Genomic DNA, 25,738 nt, shown 5'->3' with positions numbered 1-25,738 from the left:
AGCCAGCTATAAAAGCAGGCTGCGGGGTCCAACCGGTTGCTGATTGCTGCGAGCCAGTTCCAGGCTTGGCAAGCACGGTCAGCCCTTTATTGTAAAATAAAGTATTGTTGCACTCATGCTCTGGTTCAGCCTCTCATTGCTCAAACAAAACACTGGCAACGAGGGTGGGATGGCTACCAGAAGCACCTTGCAACCGCTGAGTCACTAGCCACCGATCTACAGCCCAGAGAGAGCGATCGGCTGGCGACAAGGGAAACGCTGATCCGCAGCCAGAGAGAGCGGTCAGCTAACGAAACGAGCGATCAAAAAGAGCAAACACAGATCCGCAGCCAGAGAAAGCGGTCTGAGTCAAATAGTTAGAAGCGTCTGTAGCCGCTTGTTAGCCCGCTTCTGGGGAAAGTGAAGCGCTGCGAGCCGCAGCCGCTCTGCATTTGGCGCGAAATTCAAACGGGTGTCATTTGAATTTCGAGCCAGTAGGAATCACAGCACAGCGCTGTAGAGAGTCACTAACGCCCACTTTTTTTTGGCGCGAATCAAGACACCTCCAACGGCTAGCAGCCAACGTGGTAACCCAGAGAGAGAGAAAGAGAGGGTAGCAAAAAAACCTCTCCAGAGCTGATATCACTAGTAACTCACGAGCGTTCGTAGTCCCAGAGAGATTTTTCCGCAGGTAGCCCAGCCGTTCCAGCACCATGAGTTCCAATCCAGTATTCCCGGCGTTTAAACCAGACAAAGAGAAGTGGGAATCGTATAAGAACCGTTTCAATCATTACATCGATGCGGTCGGCCTGGCGGATGCGGGAGAGCATCGGAAAAAATCCTATTTCCTAATCTACTGCGGAGCCACTGTTTACGATACCGCTGTAGCACTCGTGGCGCCGAGAGAATTGAAAAACGTTCCGTGGTCCGAGTTGCTTGAGATCCTCACAAACCACTACGCTCCCAGGCCTTCACAAATCGCCAGGAGGTTCACGTTCCGAATGAGGAAGCAATCAAGTAAGGAGACCATCAACCAATATATGGCCGCCCTCAGAACAGCAGCCCTGCACTGCGGGTTTGGAACATACCTGGAGGACATGCTCCTCGATCAATTAGTTTGTGGGGTCAAGGATCTCAACCTACAGAGGCGACTGCTAGCTAAAAAAGACCTCAACCTCGCGCAAGCGGTAGAGGAGGCCCTAGCAGCCGAGCTAGCAACGAACTCAGCCACCGAAATTCAGGGCCCAAGCGCCAAGCTAGCAGCGTTCCCAGTCCATTCCGAAGAGGTGGAAGCGGAGGAAGCCCACAACGATGAGAACGATGTCCATCGCCTCACCAATGACAGACGGTCGCAGGTAGGGGCCAAACAAGAATACACCGGTCCACCCAAGCACATCACTCTGTGCCTAGCCTGTGGGGATCACATCAAAGGGCCACCTGCAAGTTTAAAGGAGCCGTTTGCAACAACTGCCATAAGAGGGGCACATTGCGCAGAGTCTGCCAAGCCCCCAAAGCGCTGCACACAGACCCCGTCCTCGCACTCGGGACCACAGAGGCAAGTATTAAACTGTCGCACGCACCGCCTTGCCAGGCGTACTTGCCACACTGTTAGTAAAATTTCTCTCTCCGTTTCCCTAGAAGGTAAACCGTGCCACATGGAGGTTGACACAGGGTCAGCGCTCTCAATAATCTCGTGGAACACCCTCAAGAGACTCCACCCCAGCCTATCTACTACCCGGCTTCAGAGATGCCAGTTCGGTCTGAAGGACTACCAGGGAAGGCCATTCCGTGATCGGCAGAGGCAAGTTCTTTGTCAGTTTTAGAGCTTTTAAAGGCCACCTACCTCTAGTGGTAGTTAACGGCAATCTACCCACCTTATTGGGGCTCGATTGGTTTCCCCACCTCGGCCTAGGGTTAACAGGAGTCCATGCTGTCTCAACCTCAGACACTGACTCCTTATTCGCTGACTACGCAGATGTGTTCAGTGAGGAGCTGGGGTGTTATAATGGAACCCCCATCTCGTTCACCGTTGACCCCCAGGCAGTCCCAATCAGATTAAAACCACGTAGAGTTCCATTTGCTATTCGACCAAAACTAGACGCTGAATTGGATAAGCTACTAAAACAAGGGGTCATTGAGCCAACAGATTTCGCCAAGTGGGAGACGCCCATTGTCACACCCTCAAAAAGATGGTAGCCTGAGAATTTGCTCGGACTACAAGACAACAATCAATAAATATTTACAAGTTAGCGCCTACCCTGTGCCCGTCATTCAGCACTTATTGCACACATTCGAACCGGGCAGTATTTTTGCTAAATTGGACATGTCTCAAGCATATCAACAGTTCCCTGTTGATAACCAAACAGCGGAACTTCAGACCATCGTCACTCACAGGGGTGCCTTCCGATGCAAGCGTCTCCAATTTGGCGTAAGTGTTGCCCCGGGTATTTTTCAGTCCCTCATGGAGCCGGATTTTACAGGGCCTCCCTGGTGTAGTACCCTACTTGACGACATCTTGGTCTCGGCCAGGGACAGACCCCAACTCTTCCAGAGAGTGCGAGCAGTGTTAGAGAGGTTCAGACAGCATGGCCTCAGGTTAAAAAAAGAAAAATGTGCCATTGCCACTAGACAGGTGGACTTTCTGGGTTATAAAATTGACGCCTCTGGTATTCACCCCTGGAGTCCAAGGTTAGGGCGATCCACGAAGCTCCCACACCGACCTCCAAAACGGAGCTACAAGCTTTCTTGGGGCTCCTAAACTTTTATGCATCCTTCTTGCCCCATAAAGCCTCAGTAGCCGAACCCCTACACAGATTACTAGACAAAAAGTCACCGTGGCACTGGGGGCACAAAGAAGACCAGGCGTTTAACGCCGTCAAATCACTACTTACGTCAGAGGCAGTGCTCATCCAATTCGACCCCAACCTTCCTTTAGTACTGGCAGCAGACGCATCCCCTTTTGGAATTGGGGCGGTCCTTAGTCACAGACTCTCCAATGGCGCCGAGGCCCCCATCGCCTTTTTCTCCAGGACGCTCTCGGCCACGGAGCGAAATTACAGCCAAATAGACAAGGAAGCCCTAGCAGCTGTTGCAGCCGTGAAAAAGTTTCACGAATTCCTTTTTGGCCATTTCTTCGAACTGGTCACCGACCATAAGCCCCTCCTGGGCCTACTGGCCGGCAACAAACAGACACCTCAAGTCCTTTCCCCTAGAATGACAAGGTGGACACTTTTCCTAGCGGCCTATTCATACAAACTTATTCACCGCCCGGGCAAAACTCTATCACGCCGACGCTCTCAGTCGCTGCCCTTACCGCTCCGCTGAAGACCCAGCTCCTGTCAACGCCATTTTTGAAATCACCCAGTTGGACCTACCCATCACCGCCCTTGACATCGCCGCTAAAACCAAGGCAGACCAAACGCTCGCCCAGGTGCTCGACTGGGTGAGGAGGGGGTGGCCGGGAGGCAACGTCGATAACAAATTCGCACCCTTTAAGACTCGCATGCAGGAGCTGTCCAGTTTGCAGGGTTGTCTACTGTGGGGCACTCGAGTGGTCATTCCGACCTCGCTGCGTACCCGAGTCCTGGAGGCGCTGCACGAGGACACCCCAGCATTGTGAGAATGAAGGCGTTAGCACGCAGCTACGTGTGGTGGCGGGTCTAGATGAGGACATTGTCAATTGGGTAAGTTCCTGCAGCATTTGCCAGGAATCCCGTCCTGCTCCCCCCATCGCCACCCCCCTACCAGATGGGAGAGCGCCAACGCCCTTGGTCTAGAATCCATATCGATCTGGCAGGCCCGTGCATGGAAAGATGTTCCTAGTGGTCGTGGACGCTTATTCCAAATGGATAGACGTGGCGCAGCTATCCACGACCACCACACTAGCAATCACCAACGTGTTAACGCGCCTGTTCGTTACACATGGACTACCCGACTCCATTGTCTCCGATAATGGCCCACAGTTCGCATCAGTAGAATTCAGCCGTTTTGCTGCCAACCTGGGCATTCGCCACATTTTCACAGCCCCATTTCACCCTGCCAGTAATGGGTTGGCTGAAAGGGCCGTCAGGACCACCAAAGAGGCCCTCGCTAGGTTTGGCAGGGATGACTGGCACCACAAACTACGCACGGTTCCTGATGAGCCAACACTCAACCCCTGTGCAGTCACCAATAAGTCCCCAGCGGAACTTCTGATGGGCCGGCGCCTGAGGACTGTATTGGACAGATTGCACCCACAATACTGCCCTGACTCTCCCCTCGCTTCTACGTCGGGGGTTAGACATTTTTTGTTACAGGAACCGATATTCGCAAGGAATTTCGCCGGGGACCCACTTTGGATTCCAGGCGAGGTCATCGCCATCACCGGGCCGAGATCGTATAGGGTCAGGCTGGAGGATGGTCGCGTCTGGAGGAGACATATAGACCAGCTTAGAAGGCGCCTCAGCACCCTTGCCAACAAGTCCAGAGTCTCCAGTTGAAGGGGAACTGCCTCATCCGCCGCCCAGCCACATCATACCCTGCGACCAGTCTGCACCAGCGGTCGTTCCAGTCAGCCCAAACTCGGACAACAGCGCCCAGAGAGTTGACCAGCCTGATCCAACCCACGAGAGCTCGACCCCAGTAACCAACCCGGTGTCTCCCGAGGATGCCCAGTCCAGAGAGAGTGTTGGTGACACTATGCCGGCTCGACCATCACAGACTGGTACCGAACAGACAGACAATGTTCCCGAGTTGCGCCGTTCCAGGCGCCAACACAAACCCCCCGTCTACCTCAAGGACTATGCATGTTCGCATCTGGGGGGAAGGGGTGTTATGTCCTGAGGACTCAAGGAGTTCTCACTCAGGTCCACTCACTTTACGTGGGCGTTATTTCCCCCATTCCCATTGGTTGGCTCTCCCCAGCAGCCAGCTATAAAAGCAGGCTGCGGGGTCCAACCGGTTGCTGATTGCTGCGAGCCAGTTCCAGGCTTGGCAAGCACGGTCAGCCCTTTATTGTAAAATAAAGTATTGTTGCACTCATGCTCTGGTTCAGCCTCTCATTGCTCAAACAAAACACATTCAACATTTCTCATATGGTATTAACAGAATAATCATTATATGAAGCAACTGAGCTAGGGTTATGTTTGGCTCGATACAAGAGTGACAAAATATGTGGCTCAAAGGTATTAATGGTCCTACCAAAGCTTTAGATTAACCAATAAAGCAGAGTATCGGTAACAGCGAGTTGAATTACGGAATTCTTGGTGCTCTCTTAACTTGGTTGCTTGCCAGCAGACATTTCATTAGAAAACATTGTCCTAATTAATGAAACATCTATACAAGCAAACAATTTTACTATATCTCCTGTCTCTTACTTTCTTTGCAAAACTACACAGTTTTGCTCTGATCAAAGCATTTACTTCCAAGTGGTGTGTCAGTGGGAATAGTCAGAAGACAAACTGCTTTATCATAAAACACCGGGCTGATCTGTAGAATTATCTCCTATGAACATTCAAGATGGCTACTGACCTTAAGGGAGTTTAGATGAAAGATGAAAAAGATTGCTAATAGTTTTTCACAATGTCGGCTACATTCACACATTTGTTCCTTATTCAATAAACCCTGGATAAACCAAACAATGGTTTGGCAATATATCCTATCTCAGAAGTGATCAGTCTGTTAATACCTATGCTGAGAAACCAAAGTATGCCGTTGAGCCTATGCTCAGAATGTGAATTTCATTTGACTGGCCACCATGGAAACAGGATACTAGTTTGGATCCATCTTTTGATTAATGCAATAAGACTCTTCTTACATTCTTTGTGAAATGTCTATTTAGCTAAGATTTATATAAGAGGCAGCTTCTGCAATAAAAGCAAACTATGAGATGGGTTAAAACAGGAGAAAGCATAGTTTTTGATCAAATATTATTAATTGTTATTTGGTTCAATGTTTTCAAAGTGACATTCCCTCTTTCATACTGTTGTCATTTTGATGTGCTGAATTTCATTCTGTTGTTCTCTCCAGAAGAAAAACAAATACAGCAAAACAATGTCCACAGAAAATGTTATTGTTAAAGTTTTGAGCTGATCTCCTTATCAATCATAAATGAACTACTTAATATGCATGTACATTAGAATAGAAAAATTTGGCTGAGAAAGGATAAAATGAAACCTGAACTATACATTTGAAGAACTGCGTTGTTGAATAGAATGTACGAGCTGTTAATGTTCTAATAATCTAATGGGAATAATAGCACATCTTTATAATATAATGCTTTCTAAGGAAACTATTTGAATACTACAAATAATCAACGATATACTGATAGATTAATACAGGATGATAATGAGGAAGGGCTGGTATACATCAAATTGTCATTGCTGCCACCATTATCACCACCACCACCATCATCAGTCATTGTGATCTGGTTAATATTCACTTAGTCATGATTTAGAAACTTCAATGTCTGGGATCATACAATATACTTAAATTGAAATGAGCGGAGCCCATTCTGGCTTAGTGGCATGTTGAAATTTTTTTTTATCCCTACAAACTTCTATCACCATAAACTTCTTTCAAGACTTTCTCTTGCGAATAATCATCAGTATTATATAATACAACTTCCGTTTGATATGGGGTTTACTAATATTTTTGTAACTATTCCAACATTAATATATCATTCTGTAATCAACAGCCTACATTGGATCCAAACAAGAGATATTTGGCAAAACAGCCTCTTTTGAAACCATTTAATAGATCGTCATATCCAGCTTTTCTAAATTGTATTTTTTGTCCCTCAAAAAGATAATATAATTGGATTCCCCAGTCCACTTTTTTTTTGAAAGTGCACAAACTCCATAAGGCTATGTTTCATGCCATAGTTACAGGAGGGGAAATATCCTAGTGATGTCCTAGCCAAACCAGACAAATATGTTTTTCTTATTGAATTTGATAAGTAGGGAGATGGTATGGAAAATTAAAGAGAGATATCAGCTAGGTGACTGTGACTTGGCTGGACTGGGCCACTTTACACCCGAAATGAAGATTCTCTTGTTTAAATGCTTGATTTTTCTTTCAAAAATTTCCAAATGCATGAATAGGTCCTACCTAGCCTTTTCCTTAAAATGCTCATATCAGAGGCACAAAGTGATGATAGGAGAAAATATAGGAAAATATATGCATAGGTGACCATTCAGTTGCTGCTATACTGCTCTATTAGAGATCCACAACGTTGACAATATGGTGGCTCAGGTTATAGGATATAAACTAAGGTAGCTTTCTGAAGCATCTCTGCAAAATATAGCCCAACAGAGTTGGAAGGGACCCTGGAGATCTTCTAGTCCAACCCCCTGCTCAGGCAGGAAACTCTATACCATTTCAGACAAATGGTTGTCCAGTCTCTTCTTAAAAATTTCCAGTGTTCGAGCATCCACAACTTTCACATGCAAGTCGTTGCACTGATTAAATTGTTCTGTCAAGAATGTTCTCTTTCAATCTAGTTTGCTTCTCGCCTTGATTAGTTTCCACCTATTGCTTCTTCTCCTGCTTTCAGGTACTTTGGAGAATAGCTTGACCCCCTGTTCTTTGTGGCAAGCCCCTGAGATATTGGAACAATGCTATCATGTCACCCTTAGTCCTTCTTTTCATTAAACTAGACATATCCAATTCCTACAACCGTTCTTCATATGTTTTAGTCTCATGAAATGAGGCTAAACGAAAACCATGGAAAGTGTCACACATACTGGCCTTGAGATTCTGGTGTCCAGAGCTGTAACTTGCAATATTGCAAATCAAGTCAAGCCAAATATTTATTATGGTCATAGACCAGAATGGGCAATATTGTGATTAATGTGAGAGACAAACTACTTGATATGAATATATGAGAAACAATGATAGTTCAGATCACAGCTATCTCAAATTCAGTATTTGGTTACTTCATGTAATCCCTTAATTTGGGGTAGAGTCAGGGAGACTGGGTGGAGCTAAGCATTTACTGGCCAGATGCCCTTCCTGACGCCACATAAAGTTCACAGTAGATATTTTTCTTTGCACACCAGGAGAAAAAAATCTGCTGCTAGCTAGGAATAATCTCTCAGCTTTCCGAGTGGGATACAAACATCTTCACCACTATGCTACCATACCATTCTTTCTCCACCAAATTATATTTTAAAAATAACGATTTTAGGCTAAACTTGTTCATGAGGATTTGGAGAAACATCCAAAATTGAACCTGATTTGATTTTTCTTTTATAATAGCAGTAGCATTTATGTACAGCTCCATAATACTTTACAGCACTTGCTGGGCATTTTACAAATGTCAGCATATTGCCCTCAACAATCTGGGTCCTCATAATAACCATGAAAGGAGTACAACATGCCTTAAAAAGAATTAGACCTTTGTGAATTTGAACCAGACAGTGACTTGGTTTACCTACTGCTATGCTTTATTGATCAAACTGCAGTTATGCAGTTTGCTACGCTCTGCTCTGTGAATTCTGAATTTCTTCACCAAGTCCACAATGTACTGATACCCCAACAAAGATAGCCTGGCACATACTACTTGTTCTTTGCCTGCTTGAGGTTTTCAGAGAGGTTTTTTTTCAAGATTCAGAATTCAAACACTAACATGCTTCATCCCTGGAGGTTTTCAAGAGACTGACAACCATTTGAGCAGGATAGTATAAGGTTTCCTGCTCTTCTTAAGCAGAGGGTAGGACTAGAAGACCGCTGGGGTCCTTATGGTTCTATGTATTCTATATATGCATTGATTAGTTTTCTTGATCAAGAATTGAAATCAAAACTTCCCTGATAACAACCAATTGAAGTACACTGCTCAAAAAAATAAAGGGAACACAAAAATAAGATATCCTAGACCTGAATGAATGAAATATTCTTATTAAATACTTTGTTCATTACATAGTTGAATGTGCTGACAACAAAATCACACACAAATTATCAATGGAAATCAAATTTAGTAACCCGTGGAGGTCTGGATTTGGAGTTACACTCAAAATTAAAGTGGAAAAAAACACTACAGGCTGATCCAACTTTGTTGTAATGTCCTTAAAACAAGTCAAAAAGAGGCTCAGTAGTGTGTGTGGCCTCCACATGCCTGTATGACCTCCCAACAATGCCTGGGCATGCTCCTGATGAGGTGGTGGATGGTCTCCTGAGGGATCTCCTCCCACACCTGGACTAAAGCATCCCCCAACTCCTGGGTGGTCTGTGGTGCAACGTGGCATTGGTGGATGGAGCGAGACATTATGTCCCAGATGTGCTCAACTGGATTCAGGTCTGGGGAATAGGCAGGCCAGTCCATAGCATCAATGCCTTTGTCTTGCTGGAACTGCTGACACACTCCAGCCACATGAGGTCCAGCATTGTCGTGCATTAGGAGGAACAAAACCCTGGGCCAACCGGACCAGCATACGGTCTCACAAGGGGTCGGATCTCATCTCAGTACCTAATGGCAGTCAGGCTACCTCTGGCGAGTACATGGAGAGCTGTGCGGACCCTTAAAGAAATGCCACCCCACACCATTACTGACCCACTGCCAAACCGATCATGCTGGAGGATGTTGCAGGCAGCAGAACATTCTCCATGGCATCTCCAGACCTTGTCACATCTGTCACATGTGCTCAGTGTGAACCAGCTTTCATCTGTGAAGAGCACAGGGTGCCAGTGGCGAATTTGCCAATTTTGATGTTCTCTGGCAAATGCCAAATGTCCTGCACGGTGTTGGGCTGTAAGCACAACCCCCACCTGTGGACGTCGGGCCCTCATACCACTCTCATGGAATCTGTTTCTGACCATTTGAGCAGCCACGTGCACATTTGTGGCCCACTGGAAGTCATTTTGCAGGGCTCTGGCAGTGCTCCTCCTGTCCCTCCTTGCACAAAGGTGGAGGTAGCAGTCCTGATGCTGGGTTGTTGCCTTCCTACAGCCTCCTCCATGTCTCCTGATGTACTGGCCTGTCTCCTGGTAGTACCTCCATGCTCTGGACACTACAGACACAGCATACCTTCTTGCCACAGCTCCAACTGATGTGCCATCCTGGATGAGCTGCACTACCTGAGCCACCTGTGTGGGTTTTAGACTCCATCTCATGCTACCACTAGAGTGAAAGCATCGCCAGCATTCAAAAGTGACCAAACCATCAGCCAAAAAGCATTGGAACTGAGAAGTGGTCTGTGGTCACTACCTGCAGAACCACTCCTTCGTTGGGGATGTCTTGCCTATGCTTTCCAGCTGTTGTCTATTCCATTTGTACAACAGCATGTGAAATTGATTGTCAGTGTTGCTATCTAAGTTGACAGTTTGATTTCACAGAAGTGTGATTGACTTGGAGTTACATTGTGTTGTTTAAGCGTTCCCTTTATTTTTTTGAGCAGTGTATATACCTAACCTGTTGTGACTCGGAGGTTTGAACCTGCTCTGTCAGAAGACATAGGCTTGAGTGATGAGGAAGATCTGGCATTAAGGTTTGAGCCTGCTTTGTTGAGTGACGTAGACAGGAGTCAGGAGGAAGAGAAGGACTTGGCTCTAAGATTTGAGCCTGCTTTGCTGGACGTTTCAGAGTCGTCTCCCTCCCCAGAATTTTCCCCCTGATTGTGCCTCAGGTGTTGGCAGATAATCAGGAGAGAGTGCCGGAGTCATTGGCTGAAGATCAAGCCGAGAAATGCTGGTCTGATGCAAGGCAAAGACGCAGGCAGAAACGTGTGACATACAACGTAAAAAGAAAAGAGACTGACACGCCCCTCAGGGAATATAAGGAGGCGTGTTAGCTCTGACTTCCTGTTCGGATCAACTTGTTTATTTGTGATAGCATCTTGGGCAAACTCTCTCCGTACAGCATTCGCTTCTTGATTTACAGTCTTGTTTGTTATCGGACTTGGCAGGCAGCTTCTGGAAGACTGTCAAGGATTCCTCCAGTCAAAGGAATTTAACTCTGTCGTTCCTGGTCCTGTCTGTTTGTGTATTTTCCTTTGGAAATTTGGACTCTCACCTTGTGGCTACAGGTGAGACAGAACACTAACCCATGCCCACAAAAAAAGGAACAAAAGCAGAATGTTGTAATTTTCTAATAATTTCACTAATGTATGCCTGATTACACTTTGTGCTACCTCCACACAATAATTTGAGTTCCCATTATGTGCCAAGCAGAGATATAACTAGCATTAAATCAGCAGGGTCTCCATGGAGATTCCCTTATGGTAGCATTGAACACTTTTCCTAATTTTAAAAAAATAAATTTTTCAATACAGGGAAAATAACTACAAAACTTCACTGATGGAAATCAAGGAATACGTATTTTTTGTTGTTCACTAATTGTTCTCATTGTTCTCACTGTCAGGAAAATTCTGCTCAGTTCTAGGCTGCTTCTCCCCTTGATTCCTTTACTCATCAAAGTGCATGCAAGGATTTGAGGCAGTGAAAAAGAAGGGGCACTCATGAGTAAGAGTGGAAAAGGAAAATATAGGCTTGTGATTTACCATCAGGAAGATTGATGAAGAAAAAGCATTCTTCAGTTGGAGACAAAGCTTTATTAAATTCTGGTAATAAATGCCCAAGTTGTTTTGGGATGTGAGGAAGAGACACAGGGTGATATAACACTGGCTTCGGGAACATTCATTCTTTGTGCAGGATTGTGCAAGGGCCTGTTTTTTCATTTAGTAGATACTTTAAACCCTGCATAAATAAGGTTGCAGTTGAGTGTCACCATAACTTAGCAATGTTCAGTGATTCTCCAAAGCTTTCCTTCTCTGCCACCAGGAACCTTACCTCATCCACACACAAAAAAAATAAAATACAGATATACACAAGCTGGTAAGCTAATATCCTGGTTTCCAGAATGTCATTTCATCTCTCCTTGAAGTCACAAAGATCCCATTGGGATAGTGATGGCAGCAGTGACGTAAAAGTCCATGACTCCCTCTTTTTAATGGGTCTGGTACATCAAATACTGGAGTACATCAACACCGTTGCTGATATATATCAACCCTGAGAGCTTGTGTGTTGTAAACATTCATTGTGTGTCCAATCACATTTGGCCAATAAAGATTTCTCTATTCTACTCTGATCTTCTCTGCTCCACTCCCAACTCCATTCCATTCTATTTTATTATTTAGGGCTAGAGGCTGAACCATCCTTAGCAAATTCATATTAAATATTGGAATGGTTTTTGGAGAAGAACCATTCCAATATTTCTAGCCTTGCACCTCAAATTATTTGTAGAAAAATAATATTCCCAATGTCAAGGATTACTGGGGAAAAGGTTCTCCAGGAATTAAGTTAGAAGCCTTATTGAAAGATGCTGAAGAAAAACATTTCACAGAATTTACAATTTAAGTATGATTCAAACTAGAAATCTGTTCAAAATAGACAATATATTGCTGTTGCTTACACAACTCTCTGCCGTAGATTAATTATTCTAACAGCATCCTTCTTACTTATCATCATCCCTACTTATGAAAATGCCCCCGAGCCCTCATATGTCCTATAGGCATTCTTGCAAAATAAAACAAGGGTGATAGATCTTAGTCCTTGAATTGGAATAAGAAAACAATACATTTGTAAGTAGAGAAACTCTTGGCAGAAAGGAAAGAGCTAAACCAAGAATCAACCTTAACTTGACTTCTGTCACAAATAACTAATCACAACCACCATTTTGCAACAGCACCCACATTGGGCTGTCTAAATCCTAAGCATTTCTCCTGCCCTAAATTGTTCTCTGAATTCAGCAGAAAACAATACGGTAGATGTGAGAAACAACTACACTATAAATTCTGCCCTTTTAGAGGTGGCATTGACAACTTGGCAACTTTCTTCTTTTTTATATCTCGTATTCTGTACCCTAAAGAAAGGTAAATATAGTGTGACATGTTCAAAGCATCACATGCCTTCTGCACTGCATTTTTGCAGTCTCACTGTCCTGTTGCAGCTTCAGAGGAGTGATCCTAATTAGAATGAAGGAGGGAAGTGATGGAGAAACTTTATAGAAATGAGAGCATTTCTATGTAGACAGACAGCACAGGAAACTGTGTGTAGGGAGAAAAATATATGAGAAAGGTAGAAACACTTACTTGATTTCAGCAAAGCTGCCAAAGCTTCAACTGCTGCCCTAAAGAGAGAAGAGGGGAAGGGAAAAAAAGAGAAATATCATTTCTTCCATAATTTCAGTAACCTTTGGCTTTCTAATGTCTCCTGTGGTTCCCCTCCTAGCAACTGCAAACTGATAGAAGAGCTCCAAAGAAAAGGTTTTATTCTTGCATTCTTGTGGACTTGGAAGGCTACATCTTTAATGCTTGGTTCCATGAGACAATTAGACCCAGAGCCTTTACTGATCTGCGGTGAGCAGTTGGTACAAATGTCCAAGTAATTGGGGCAATATTTTATTATTAAGAGTTTCTTATATCTTATCTCTCTCTATTACTTGCCACCTTTTACTGCTGGTTTGGCATTAGTTGTCAGATCAAATCTAGGCTTAGCTATTAACAGAATAACAGAGTTGGAAGGGACCTTGGAGGTCCTTCTAGTTCAGCTCACTGCTCAAGCAGGAAACCTATACTATTTCAGATAAGCGACTGTCCAGTCTCTTCTTAAAAGCCTTCAGTAATGGAGCACCTTGTTCTTGCCATTAGGAAGTTTGTCCTTAGTTCTAGGTTGCTTCTCTCCTTGATTAGTTTCCATCCATTGTTTCTTGTCTTACCCTCAGGTGCTTTGGAAAACAGGCTGAACCCCTTTCCTTTGTGATAGCCCCACAAATACAGCAACCCTGCTATCATAACTAATTCAAATTAACTAGTGTTCTGATGTTTCAGCCAGTTGCTCTATTCATCAACAACATTAAACTGTTTTTGAAATGGCCATTTTTTAAAAGGTATCTGAGTAGTGAAAATGGGATCTCAGCAGTTCAACACCATTCATCTCTCATTCATCCCTTTCCCCTTCCCCATTCTTCATAAAGAAAGGCTGCAAAGTGCTATAAGAGCTGTATCTGTTGTGATGGTCATCTGTCAAGTGAACCCTGACAGATCCCTAGTAATCAGATCTATGCAGTTTTCTTGGCAACATTTAAGAAATGGATTACCATTACCTTGTTCCTAGAACTGAGAGTGTATGAGTGGCCCAAAGTTACTCAGCTGGCTTTTGTTCGTAATTTAAGATTAGAATTTGGGGTTTCAGTGCCTTTAACCACTCCAGCAAACATGCTTCATTTGGGCTCAAAAGATAGGCAAGATTGTGCCTAACAAAAATGTGGATGGTAACTACAAAAAAATTTCAACATCTCACGAAACTGCATCTCACTTGCTTTGGCCATGTCATGCAGGGAAGTTCATTGGAGGAAGCAATTCTGCTAGGAAGAGTTAGTGGTAAAAGAAACCAGGTCACCAAAGAACACACGGTGATTGAACACCATTAACACTGACACCAGGTAGAGCATGGAATGGCTCAAAAAAGTAGTGCAAGATTGGAAAATGTGGGGCCTACAGAATCACCGAGAATCGAACATGACTGACTGGATAACATCATCATCATTAGACTGGTTAATGGAAACAAATTAATGGGGGATGTTGGGGACTTTGTGTTAGCTGAGCTTGGTTTTCTCCTTGCAAATGTTTTCTTACCAAAATAGATAATAACATCAGAGCTGGCTTTGCTGGTAGTTTATGTGGGGCAGTTTTTCCCACCTGTCAGTGTTTGTGGACCTATTTCTGATTTGGCTTGATTGGCTGTATTGTTTCATCTTAAGAGTGTTCTTGATTGCGTACCTAGCAATCAACATATGAATAAGGGAGAACCAATGTAAGAGGCAAACAAATGTTTGCAAGATACCAAAATCACAATGATGGATAAGATATTTTTGGATATCCCAGAAATAGCTGGTAACAAGCTAAGAGAACTATGTCCCCATGTCCATGAAGTCACTTGGAATCAATCTCAGCATGAAACTGATATACCTTTCAAATCTCTTTATAAACAAAATCTGTACTGATTCACATTAACTTTGGCACCAGCCCAAGTATTGAGCTGCAGCCAAAAATAAATATTTCATTTCCATTCAATTATTTCTCATTGCAAGTCCACTCTACAGCCAAGAAGAACTGAGATTCTAGCATTTCCTACCAACATCTACTGTTCCAAGGCTACTGCTCCTTCCATGTTTTATACACACAAATATTTGGAGCCCTAGAAGCAAATGAATAACATATAAGAGCCAGTTGGGTTGATGCTTTAGTTTTAGCAATTTGCTGGAACTTTGCTGGTTGAAAAACAGGGGTGTGATCACTGTCATTGGAGGGAGAGATAACAACCATATTGTTATTGAGAGTTGGCTAATGCAATATTAACCATTTTGGGCATTGGGATGCCACCTACTGGCACATCTATTACCACAATCAACATGTAGTAAAGACTGACATCCTTGTGCCCAATGGAGATTATAAATGAGGAACAAGATATAGGCAGCTTTAGCAAAGAAAGGAGAAGAACATTAGCGCTTCACCATCACTCAATCCAAAAGCCATTTCACGTTCACTGGAAGAAAACAAAAGCATTAGATATGGTGGCATTATTGCTGTTATACCATGTTTCATTGGTTCTGGATGCTTGACCAAATAAAACCTACATTGTAAGAAAAGTAGCAACATTGCTGTCCAAAATCCAACAGCTGGATTAGTGGAATAGTATCCAATTCTCTGATGTTACAATAGCAAAATTAGTCTTAAAAGAGCAGGGCTAATCCCCACTGATAATATAATTTAAGAACCTCCATTCACCAAGAAATCATGGGTCATTCTCAGTCCTCCTCCTTCATAGTCTCTTTTTAACATTATTATACCACATGAACAGCCCTCCATGAACTGACTTCCCTTCAGAATAAGAGTAGATCTAAGGGAACTAGGCTGGAAAGGAGCAAGAAAGAAGACTCCAAACGAGTTCCAAGTTTTCCTTAATTATATCATATACAGTCTTGGCAACACTCTAAAGCTAACTAAAACTTAATCACAAGTTCTTGAGGAATTATCTAAACATTTAAATGTCCTTTCCAGATTTTCTAATCTCAGATGCTTACCAAATTGGAGATTTTGGGAGTTTATTATTCTTTGACCTGAAGAATGATTTTAAAGCTCCAGTATCTTCTCTGACTTGAGGAGCTCCAAATATAAAGCTGTCTTCCTCTAAAGACATGTCTTCTTCTTGAAATAAGACATCCCAAGGACAGTATAGCTCCATACTGAGGCCATTTCCATTCTAGAGATGTTTCTACATAACATATGCTCAGCAGGGTGATATCTTCCTGCTTTCCAAGTCACAAGTCTGTTTCATGATTCTAGATTCCAAGGGACAAACAATTTGAATGTTGATTTAACACTACTGGCTAAGTGGGAGGAGGTGATGGAAGGATAATTGAGTAAAGTATGGGGAAGTTTGTTGAAAAGTGAGAAAAACAAAAGAGAAAACAAAGCTCTAAAGCATTAGGGAAAGAGACCATATGCTAAAGGAACAGCCTTAATCTTTTATATGAGGAAAGATGTTGTGACTCCGAGACTTGAACCTGATCAGTCAGCAGATGTTGAGTTCAAGCAAGGAAGATGATCTGGCACTGAGTTTTGAGCCTGCATTATTAAGTGACTTGGAGGGGAGTCAGGTAGTGGGAGAGGAGTTGGATTCGAGATATGAGCCTGATTTATTGGAAGATTCAGAGGCCACTCTCTCCCCTGAAACTACTTCCCTAATTACACCTCAGGTGTTAACTGATAATCAGGAAAGTGTATCAGAGGATTCAAGCTGCGATGAAACTGCCGGCTGCTGGATGGATGCCAGAACTAGGAGAAGATTGAGACATCAATCTCAATTAGAAAAGAGTCGTCCAGCAAAGGATTAATTAATGAGACCGACATGCCCTTTCTTAGAGGATATAAGGGAGCGCATGACTTTGAAATATTTGCTGGAAACAAAGTGAATCTTGCCTTGGAAAGACTTGCGTCTGATTTACTGCGTTGTGAGTTACGAACTTTACAGAATTGCCGGACAGATTCTAGGAGGATTGCCAAAGGACTGTGATAACAGAGCAATTGAATCTTCTGCCTCTGGTTTAGTTTACGTAAAGTATTTGAACTATATAACTTGAAGTTTCATCTGTGGATACAGGTGGGACAGAACAGAAAGATATGTGGCAAAACCTACACCAAATTTTGATTCATGGACTTTATTAATGGCCTTCACATCAGTATTCTGTATAAAATAACCAAGTTTCCAGCAGGTACTTATTTTATAAATCTATTTGAAAAAGAGGTATAGGAAGAGTAACAGAACTTGAGGGCAGAGTTAGGAGAGATCAGCCTAGAATCCTTACCTACCTAGCAACAAGTGAACTAGTCCAAACTCCCTGTGAATTCCATTGACCCTTATCTAACTCCTAACAAGCATTAACCATTAGTTGAGTAGAATACTTGTGCATAGGCATGATTAGCAATAAATCAGTTTAATTTAACCTTCAGATGTGGACTTGATCTTTCATTACTGACAGGAGGGGAGGGGTGAAAACATAAAAGTATATGTCAGTGGAGACAATATGCAAATAATATTGCCTAATATTCTCAAAACTGGCAGCTTTTTCATACATTGAATTACATCCCCCGGGATAAATTTGAGTCATTGAGGCATTGAGTATGTTACTGATGGGATTAGAATATATTTCACAAACATAGAATGAGTGATTCTAGGTATTAAATTGCAATTTATCAAACTGAAAATTACAAGAAACTGGGACCAAAAAAGGGTAAGATGCAAGCATATTAACAGAAAGCTCATTCCCAGTCTAAATCTATTATTTATTGGCTTGAAATCTTCATGATGGAGAGCCAAATCCTGGGTCAATTCCATTCTAATGTCACAGTCTATCCCGAATGAACTCTTACTCTGCATGCCTGCATGCCGGGTAGTCTGGTCCATCCTATTAAGACTTCGTCGATTAGCTTGGTTTTGGTCTATTATCTTGTGGCACAAAGAGCCAATGAAAGATACATGCTCAACATTACAAGGCAAGTTGAAAGACCTTCAAATGGAACAAACAAAAACAAAAGTATTCGATTATCATCAAGATAGTAGAAGAATTGAAATGGAAATGGGCTGGTTACATAGCAAGAAGAACTGATGGCAGGTGGACCAATCATAGAATGGATCCCACTTGATGAAAAGCATCCATGAAGAAGACCTAAAACAAGATGGATTGACAACATCAACAAGTGTTGTGGGTCCAATTGGCGAAAGAAAACTCAGGACCGTATGGGTTGGAAACATGCAGAAGAGGCTTTCCTCCTGCAGTGGATAGACCATGACTAAAATGATATCATGTAATCATGAATCATTGAAATATGTGAACTCAGCCAACTTTAGCACACTTGAAAAAAAACAAAGTTTACCAAAACACTGGATTTTGTTCTGTATTTTTCCCCCAATAATGATCTCATTTGAGGATCATTCCAAAATCTCAAAATAATATATTATTTTTGTCTATACATTCACTTGGTTGGCTAATCAATAAATTAATTAGTGAAAAGGCAGGTGATGACTACAAATTCTTTAACAGATTGACTGCTCATTTTCTCTGACAGAATGATACAAGATTCTTCATAATCTAAAAACCATTGGAGCAAGGAAAACCTATAGCAATCTGGCCACAGAGCTCTGAATGACAAAAGACTTTTGAAGCCTCTCCAAATTACAGACTGAATTATACACAATGAATCAGGCTGACAAACGCTGCTAGCAAATTAAATACACTCAAACTCTGAACAAGAATGGGTAGGGGAATCCACCATTGTTCTCCATGCCAAATGAATCAGATTATGTTCCAATGATTTGCCGAAGTCCCATAAGATGTCAAACGACTAGGTGAAGAAGAATGCCTGCCATATCTGATGCCAGCCAGCTTTCTCTCATGTAACATATTCTACTGTTTAGATGGGGGAATAAATTCGTGCAAAGAAACATCTTAATTTCCCAAATTTATCCAGTATGCTAAATAAAGACTTTTTTATAAGAAGCCACCTGCTTCTTTCCACCTCTTTCTTCTGCTTTTGGCTGCATGCAAGGAAAGCAGCAAAAGTCTTCATTTTCCTCCCACAAATTCTGCCAGAAATTAGTCTTTGGGACTCTGCAATCCTGCTCCAAGAGGCTGCGCCGGCAAAGATTCATTTCTGGCAGAGTTTGGGGAAGAGAAAGGTATCTGCTGCTTCTGCTGCTTTCTTTGTATGAAGCCAAAAGTCTCCCTCTCTCCCCTGAGAATGGAGCTGGAGATGGTATCCTGCAATCCCAAATAAAGAATGATCGATCAGTAGGAAAATGGGGTGGGAAATTTTCCTGCAGACTTTTTGGGGGATTTTCCCAGGGTCTCTGGTCTCTGGTTTAAAATTATGGGTTTGGTGGTCCCTGAGGTTCAAAAGGTTGGCGACTCCTACCCAACCCTAACCTGAACTCATTTTGTGGCTATCTGACAAGCAAAGTCAATGGGGAAACCATATTCATTTAACAACCATGTTACTAACTTAACAACTGCAGTGATTCATTTAACAAGTTGGCAAGAAAAGTCATAAAATAGTGCAAAATTCACTTAACAACCATCTTGCTTATAAACATAAATGTTGGACTCAATTGTAGTTATCAGTTGATTATTTGGTGTCTTCAGCTAACCAATTGCCTTTGACGGACATGCAATCTATGAAAATTTACACCACAGAGTTTTCTCTTTCCCAAACCAAACCATTTTCACTTTCTCATGCTATAATCAATACAGAATCTGCCAGGGGTCTCCACCAACATATCCTCGCACCCATCTTCTTTGTCTCTTTCACCTTTGCTTCTAGCTCATTATCTCTGTTTCCAGAAAAACTCATCCAAAACATCTATTTTTCCACCATAACTTGTCCTTCTACTTCTCCAATTCCTCTGCTTTTTCTGCTACACAGCCACAGCATCAGTAATACAAAATTTGGCAGGGCAATCATGTCAACTCGAAGGAGCATTTCTATGAAATAGTGCTTTATTGCTTATTACAAGTTGAGCCTCGGTGTTTGGAGAAAGAAATGATGCGGACAGAAAAACAGAGATGCATCAGGAAGTATGTTAATGAAAATGCTTCCATCATCAGGGCTCACTGGTGCATTCAGACGGCCCAAGGTACACAGCTCAAATGTATGCACTTATCTTGCTGATGTTACCTCCCTGTATGCCAAGCCATCCAGGTTAACAAGTTAACAACTATTGGCAAAGTAATGAGTACAGATCTTCCATCCAACTTTTAGCATGATTACCATCTTTAGCATTATCAGCAGGGGAAGCACTGAGCCAAATGCAGGCTGCATTTCATACTAAGTCATGGTCTGTGGGACCATCGCTCACTGAATGAAACAAGCTTGACCATGCACTAAGATGGGGATAGGTAAAACATGTCCCAGCTTCATATGCAAAATGCAAATGTATCCCCTTCCTATATCTCTAAGGGCGTGGTCTGACTACAAAGTTAATGTTAATTTTTCATCATAACGAGGCAGGAAAACTTGCTAACTCTACTGCAAGCTAAAATAGGCTTACTATACCTTTAAAAAAAGTAGAAAGGCAACCCTCACTCCAACACTCACACACACACACACACAGAGACACACACACACACACAATCTAAAACTCCCAGCAACAAATACACTGACTTTGTAAAGGTGAAGGTTTCCCTGTCCAGATGTCAGGCAGGGATGATACTCATCTCCATTACTTAGCATGCCGAGGGAACCGGTATTGTCCGAAGACATTTTTGTGGTCATGTAGCCAGCATGACTATACATGAAGAACACAGTTCTTTCCCACTGAATCAAATCAAATGGAATAACAGAGTTGGAAGGGACCTTGGAGGTCTTCTGGTCCAACCCCCTGCCTAGGCAGGAAACCCTACACCACTTCAGACAAATGGTTATCCAATCTTTAAAACTTCCAGTGTTGGAGAATTCACAACTTCTGGAGGCTAGTTGTTCCACTGATTAATTGTTCTCACTGTTAGGAAGTTTCTCCTTAATTCTAGGTTGCTTCTCTCCTTGATTAGTTGATCCATTGTTTCTTGTCCTGCTTTTAGCTGCTTTGGAGAATAGCTTGACTTCCTCTTCTTTGTGGCATCCCCTGAGATATTGGAACACTGCTATCATGTCTCCCCTAGTCCTTCTTTTCATTAAATTAGACATACTCAGTTCCTGAAACCATTCTTCATATGTTTTAGCCTCCACTGAAGTGGTACCTATTTATCTACTCGCATTTGCATATTTTCGAATTGCGATGTGGATAGAAATTGGAGCAGAGAAATGGGAGTTCATCCTATTGGCAGTGCTCAGGTCTCAAACCCAGGCTTTATCAGCTTTCTGGTTGACAATTGCTTTAACTGCTGAGCCATCATACCCCTTTATTGACTTTGCAGTATAACACAAACACACATAGCAATTGTGAGCCTCCTAGAAATACATTAATTGCAGTCCAAAGCCATCAAGAGTACTCAAGATTATGGGGATCCATTAGCATTCACAGGGGACAGGTAAGTTCTGGGGCAAATGACATAGCATGCACCATGTCCCCATACAAATACAAATGATGTGCTTTCATCAAATACAAAATGAGGCAAGTATTGACAAGGCTTACTATACCTTTAAAAAAATTAGAAAGGAAACCCTCTCTCCAACACTCTCTCACACACACACATTCTAACAAATGCCATGGGCTATATTTTTCCACATAGGATCCCAGAGAAGTTTCATTAAGACTTTTGGGTGTGAGGCCAACCTAATTATAGCAGCAAATATAGCATCCACCCCACCAGAGATATAAAACAAACTGCACAATCTATAAATCTAAAACCATCCTTTGGCAGCAAACTTTAATTTGGGATGTAACAAAAGGGAAAAAATAAAATTCAACATATTGTACATCATCATGAAATGTGTGGATTTAATTTAATTTAATTTTTGTTAGAATTTAAATCATTTTAGCATCATCCTGCATCATTCAGTTTTGGGATCCACTTTTTCAGAGGCCACTCCCAAAACCACATGTTTCCTCATCTTAAAAAGGGGGGCAGAGCAAACTTGGTATCAAGAAAACAGGAAAGTTTAAAGTGGGAAAGTAGAACTTGTTGTCAGGCTTGTCTCTGAATGCAGTCATGCTTTTCAAGAAAGCAAGTCCTTTCCTATTTTGTTTTAAAAGCAGGATGCTCTGTTCTAAACCCTGTATGCAGGATTGGAAAGGGGCTTGCAAAACTGCCAGCAACTAGGCAAACTAGGCTAATTTTAGAACTTGGTTTTTGCTGGGATCCATGCACAATACATTCACGATCCTTTCCAATGCTATTAGTTACCAAGTAAAACATAGCACAATAAAAGATCTGTATGGTTCAGGACCTGGATATCTTTGTGTGTTAAATCTGTGCACTTGGTAAAATCTTGAGGAGAAAAATGACAGCTTGGTGCAGTGGTTAAGGTGCTGGTCCAGAAACCAGAAAACCGACTTCTAGTCTCACCTTAGGCATGAAAGCCAGCTGGGTGACTTTGAGCCGATCACCAGGAGACTGGGAGTTCAAGTCCTGTTTTATGCATGAAACCCAGCTGGGTGGTTTTGGGCCATTCACTAGGAGAAAGTGAATTCTAGTCCCACCTTAGACATGAAGTCTATCATCTGCACCTTTATAACTGTCTGGTTTGGTTCTGCAACCCAACAGGACATAGACTTCAGAGGATAATTAGGACTGCAGAAAAAACAATTACCACCAACCTGCCTTCAGTCGAGGACCTGTATACTGCACGAGTCAAAAAGAATGAAGCTGTTCTATTTATTGCTGAATTTTGACTCAAAGCAATTGAAAATTGTAGATAAACTAAACACTACTTTATGTAGGAAAGGAGTGACAATTACCACCAACTTCCCTTCCATTGAGGACCTGTATACTGCATGAGTCAAAAAGTGAGCTGTGAAAATATTTACAGACCCCTCACATCCTGGACATTAACTGTTTCAACTCCTTCCCTCAAAATGATGCTATAGAGCATTGCACACCAGAACAACTAGACACAAGGACAGTTTTTTCCCAAATGCATCACTCTACTAAACAACTAATTCCCTCAATACTGTCCAACTATTTACAAAGTCTGCACTACTATTACTATTAATCTTCTCATCACTCCTTATCGCTCATCCCCTCCCACTTATGACTGTATGACTGTAACTTTGTGGCTTGTATCCTTACGATTTATATTGTTTCCTAGTATGATTTGATTGCTTATTGTACCCTATGACTATCACTAAGTGATAGAGATCACCTTATGATTCTTGACTCTTGATGAATGTATCTTTTCTTTTATGTATACTGAGGACAAATTCCTTGCGTGTCCAATCACACGGCCAATAAAGAATTCTATTCTAGTCTGTTCCGTTCCATTCCGTTCCATTCCATTCTATTTGATTCTATGAAAGCCAGCAGGATGACCTCACAGAGTTGTTGTTGAGGAGGAAGGAATTTTAGATATGTTCATCACCTTGAGTTGCTAATAAAAAAATAATAAAAGCAGAATAAAAACATTCTACTGAGAATCCTAAATCTGAGGGAATTACAAGGGCTCCGTGCTCAAGATTTATCACTGATGTCTCCCATCTCCAAAACAGCTTGCCAACCAGCTGTTTGGATCACCCCCTCCCTAGTATTTTCAAAGAGCTGAAAAACATAGTTCTTCAGTAAGGTATTTAAGGATGCTTGAAAATTCTGCTGCTTGAAGTGTGACCCATTAGGGCCGTGTTGTTGTTTATGTTATTGACTTTTTATGCTTTTATTTGAAAACGGCTCGGAATCTTTATAAATGGAACAGGCAGGCAGGCAGGCATAACCACCAGCAAGCTGGAATTAATGTTTGCTTGCCTCCCACTTTATCTCTGAAGCAGTTTAAATATATCAAGTGGTCTCCACAGAATATTTCTCAAAACAGACCAGCAATACAATCTGTTGCCAATAAATAAATAGTGTCAGTGATTTCCTTTCTCAGGTGCAAAACATAGGCTAGTGTGGAGTAAAGAAACATGGATGCTTCCCAACCTTGTTCAAACCAAGCACTGTCAAACACTCAGAAAAGCAGAATTGCATTAAAATACCTGGTGGAATCCACTGGTAGAAGCATTTCACAGCTTGAGTCAACTGTGTTGCGCTCAACATGTTTGTTCTGTTTTTCACTTACACTTATTTCCTAATATATCTTTTCCTGCTTTTCCCTTCTCCCAAATTCAGCACTTCCATTCATCTGAAAAGTCACCTTTAAGAGTTTCTTGCATACATGAGGAATGACTCCGGGGTGGAATTCTACCAGTTTGGACCGGTTGTTATGATTCTGTGCAGTTCAGAGAACTGGCAAATCACACCACTGGCTGGCACCTCCCCTCCCCACCCACCCCACCCAGGAGGCTTCCCTGACTCCCAGTGAAGGGTGGTATTCAGGGGTTTGGGGGAGGGAGAAGTGGCCTGAGAGCAGAGCTGAACCTTCCTTAGGATTGAAGCTTCTATTTTTCAGTGCAGACTCAGGCAGCAGATTGCAGAAAGGTAGATCTGGAAGTGAAGCTGTGATTCTGCAAGCAGCTGAATTTGCCTGCATGTTTTGCCTGATTTGGAGTAAAAGTTGCTCTTTTTAAAAAATAAAAAATTCAATCTTTACATATATATTTACAATATTTACCTACAAGCCATGCCCAGCCAGTCACATGACCACCAAGCCACACCCATAAATTAGGCCATGCCTACAGAACCAGTTGTTAAGAAATTTGAATCCCCATGTTTGAAACCAAGAGGCACATCTGGAATTTTAAAGCATGCCACAGAAGGCACGTCCACTCAAAGGACACCAGTTTCTAACAAATCAAATGGAAGAGAGGTTTTGCTCCTCCTCTTTAGCAACCCAGGATGCTTTCCACCAAGCCAACATACTTTTACAGGGGGGTTGTGAATCAATTAAAAAAAAAACCAAGCAGTGGTTTGCAACTGTTCACCACTTTTACCCTTTCATGAATGTTTCTGAAGGTTAGGAAATACAAAGAATTCAAAGAATACAAAACTGAAAAGGACCTTGGAGGTCTTCTAGTCCACCCCCCTGCTTAAGCAGGAGACCTTATACTATTTGAGACAAATGGCTGTCCAATTTCTTCTTAAAATCCCACAGACACATTAGTGGAAAGGTAAACATAAAGACACCTAGATGTTATGTTCTTGACAGCAATACAGAAATAATTTGCTCTTGTCTTTTTGCAAACTATTTTTTCCCCATTTTCTAGTCAACTTTCCAGCTTTGGGATTTCTTGAAAGGCATATGAGTCCTGATTTCTGTCAGCATTCTTGAAATCGACCAAGGTCAGCTCAGCGCTATCACCTGCTGTGATTTCATTTACATCCCAGTTTGAAAATACAAGGAAGTGTGGCACTTCCAAAATTTTATTTTCCTATTTTTGGTTTTCTCTTTCTGCCACAAATCCCCTTCAATTAAAGTGACCCTTGGCATTCCGCCTGTTATACTTACTAAGGTGTTCAGCAAAGATGAATAGTGACACAGGAGCTTCTGTCAGCCCCAAGATAGCCTCTGTTGCTTTGATTCATGAAGGAATGAGAACTGCTAGAATCTTTTGAGACTAAGCAGAAGTGACAATAACCTATGCTTATCATAAATTATCAAGGGAAGCATAGATGCTGTTCAGCGTCTGGGATTTGAAAGCAAAA

The 25,738-nt window shown here is 42.3% G+C and overlaps 1 protein-coding gene across 2 annotated transcripts in view; it reads right to left on the bottom strand.

The window, feature by feature from the left end:
* The window catches only part of AGBL1 (AGBL carboxypeptidase 1), a 508,769-nt gene that overhangs the window by 397,037 nt on the left and 85,994 nt on the right, over window positions 1-25,738 (bottom strand). For both annotated transcript variants that reach the window (XM_087941340.1, XM_087941342.1), the window contains exon 6: window positions 13,041-13,078. In XM_087941340.1, the coding sequence (XP_087797466.1) occupies window positions 13,041-13,078 (38 nt within the window). The remainder of the gene's footprint in view (window positions 1-13,040; window positions 13,079-25,738) is intronic.

This window comes from Pseudonaja textilis, chromosome 13, assembly GCF_049901715.1.
Source record: "Pseudonaja textilis isolate UNSWEBS1 chromosome 13, rPseTex1.2, whole genome shotgun sequence".
Lineage (NCBI taxonomy): Eukaryota > Metazoa > Chordata > Lepidosauria > Squamata > Elapidae > Pseudonaja > Pseudonaja textilis.
Note: the sequence above shows the minus strand (reverse complement) of the source record. Positions and strands in the feature narration are given on the sequence as shown.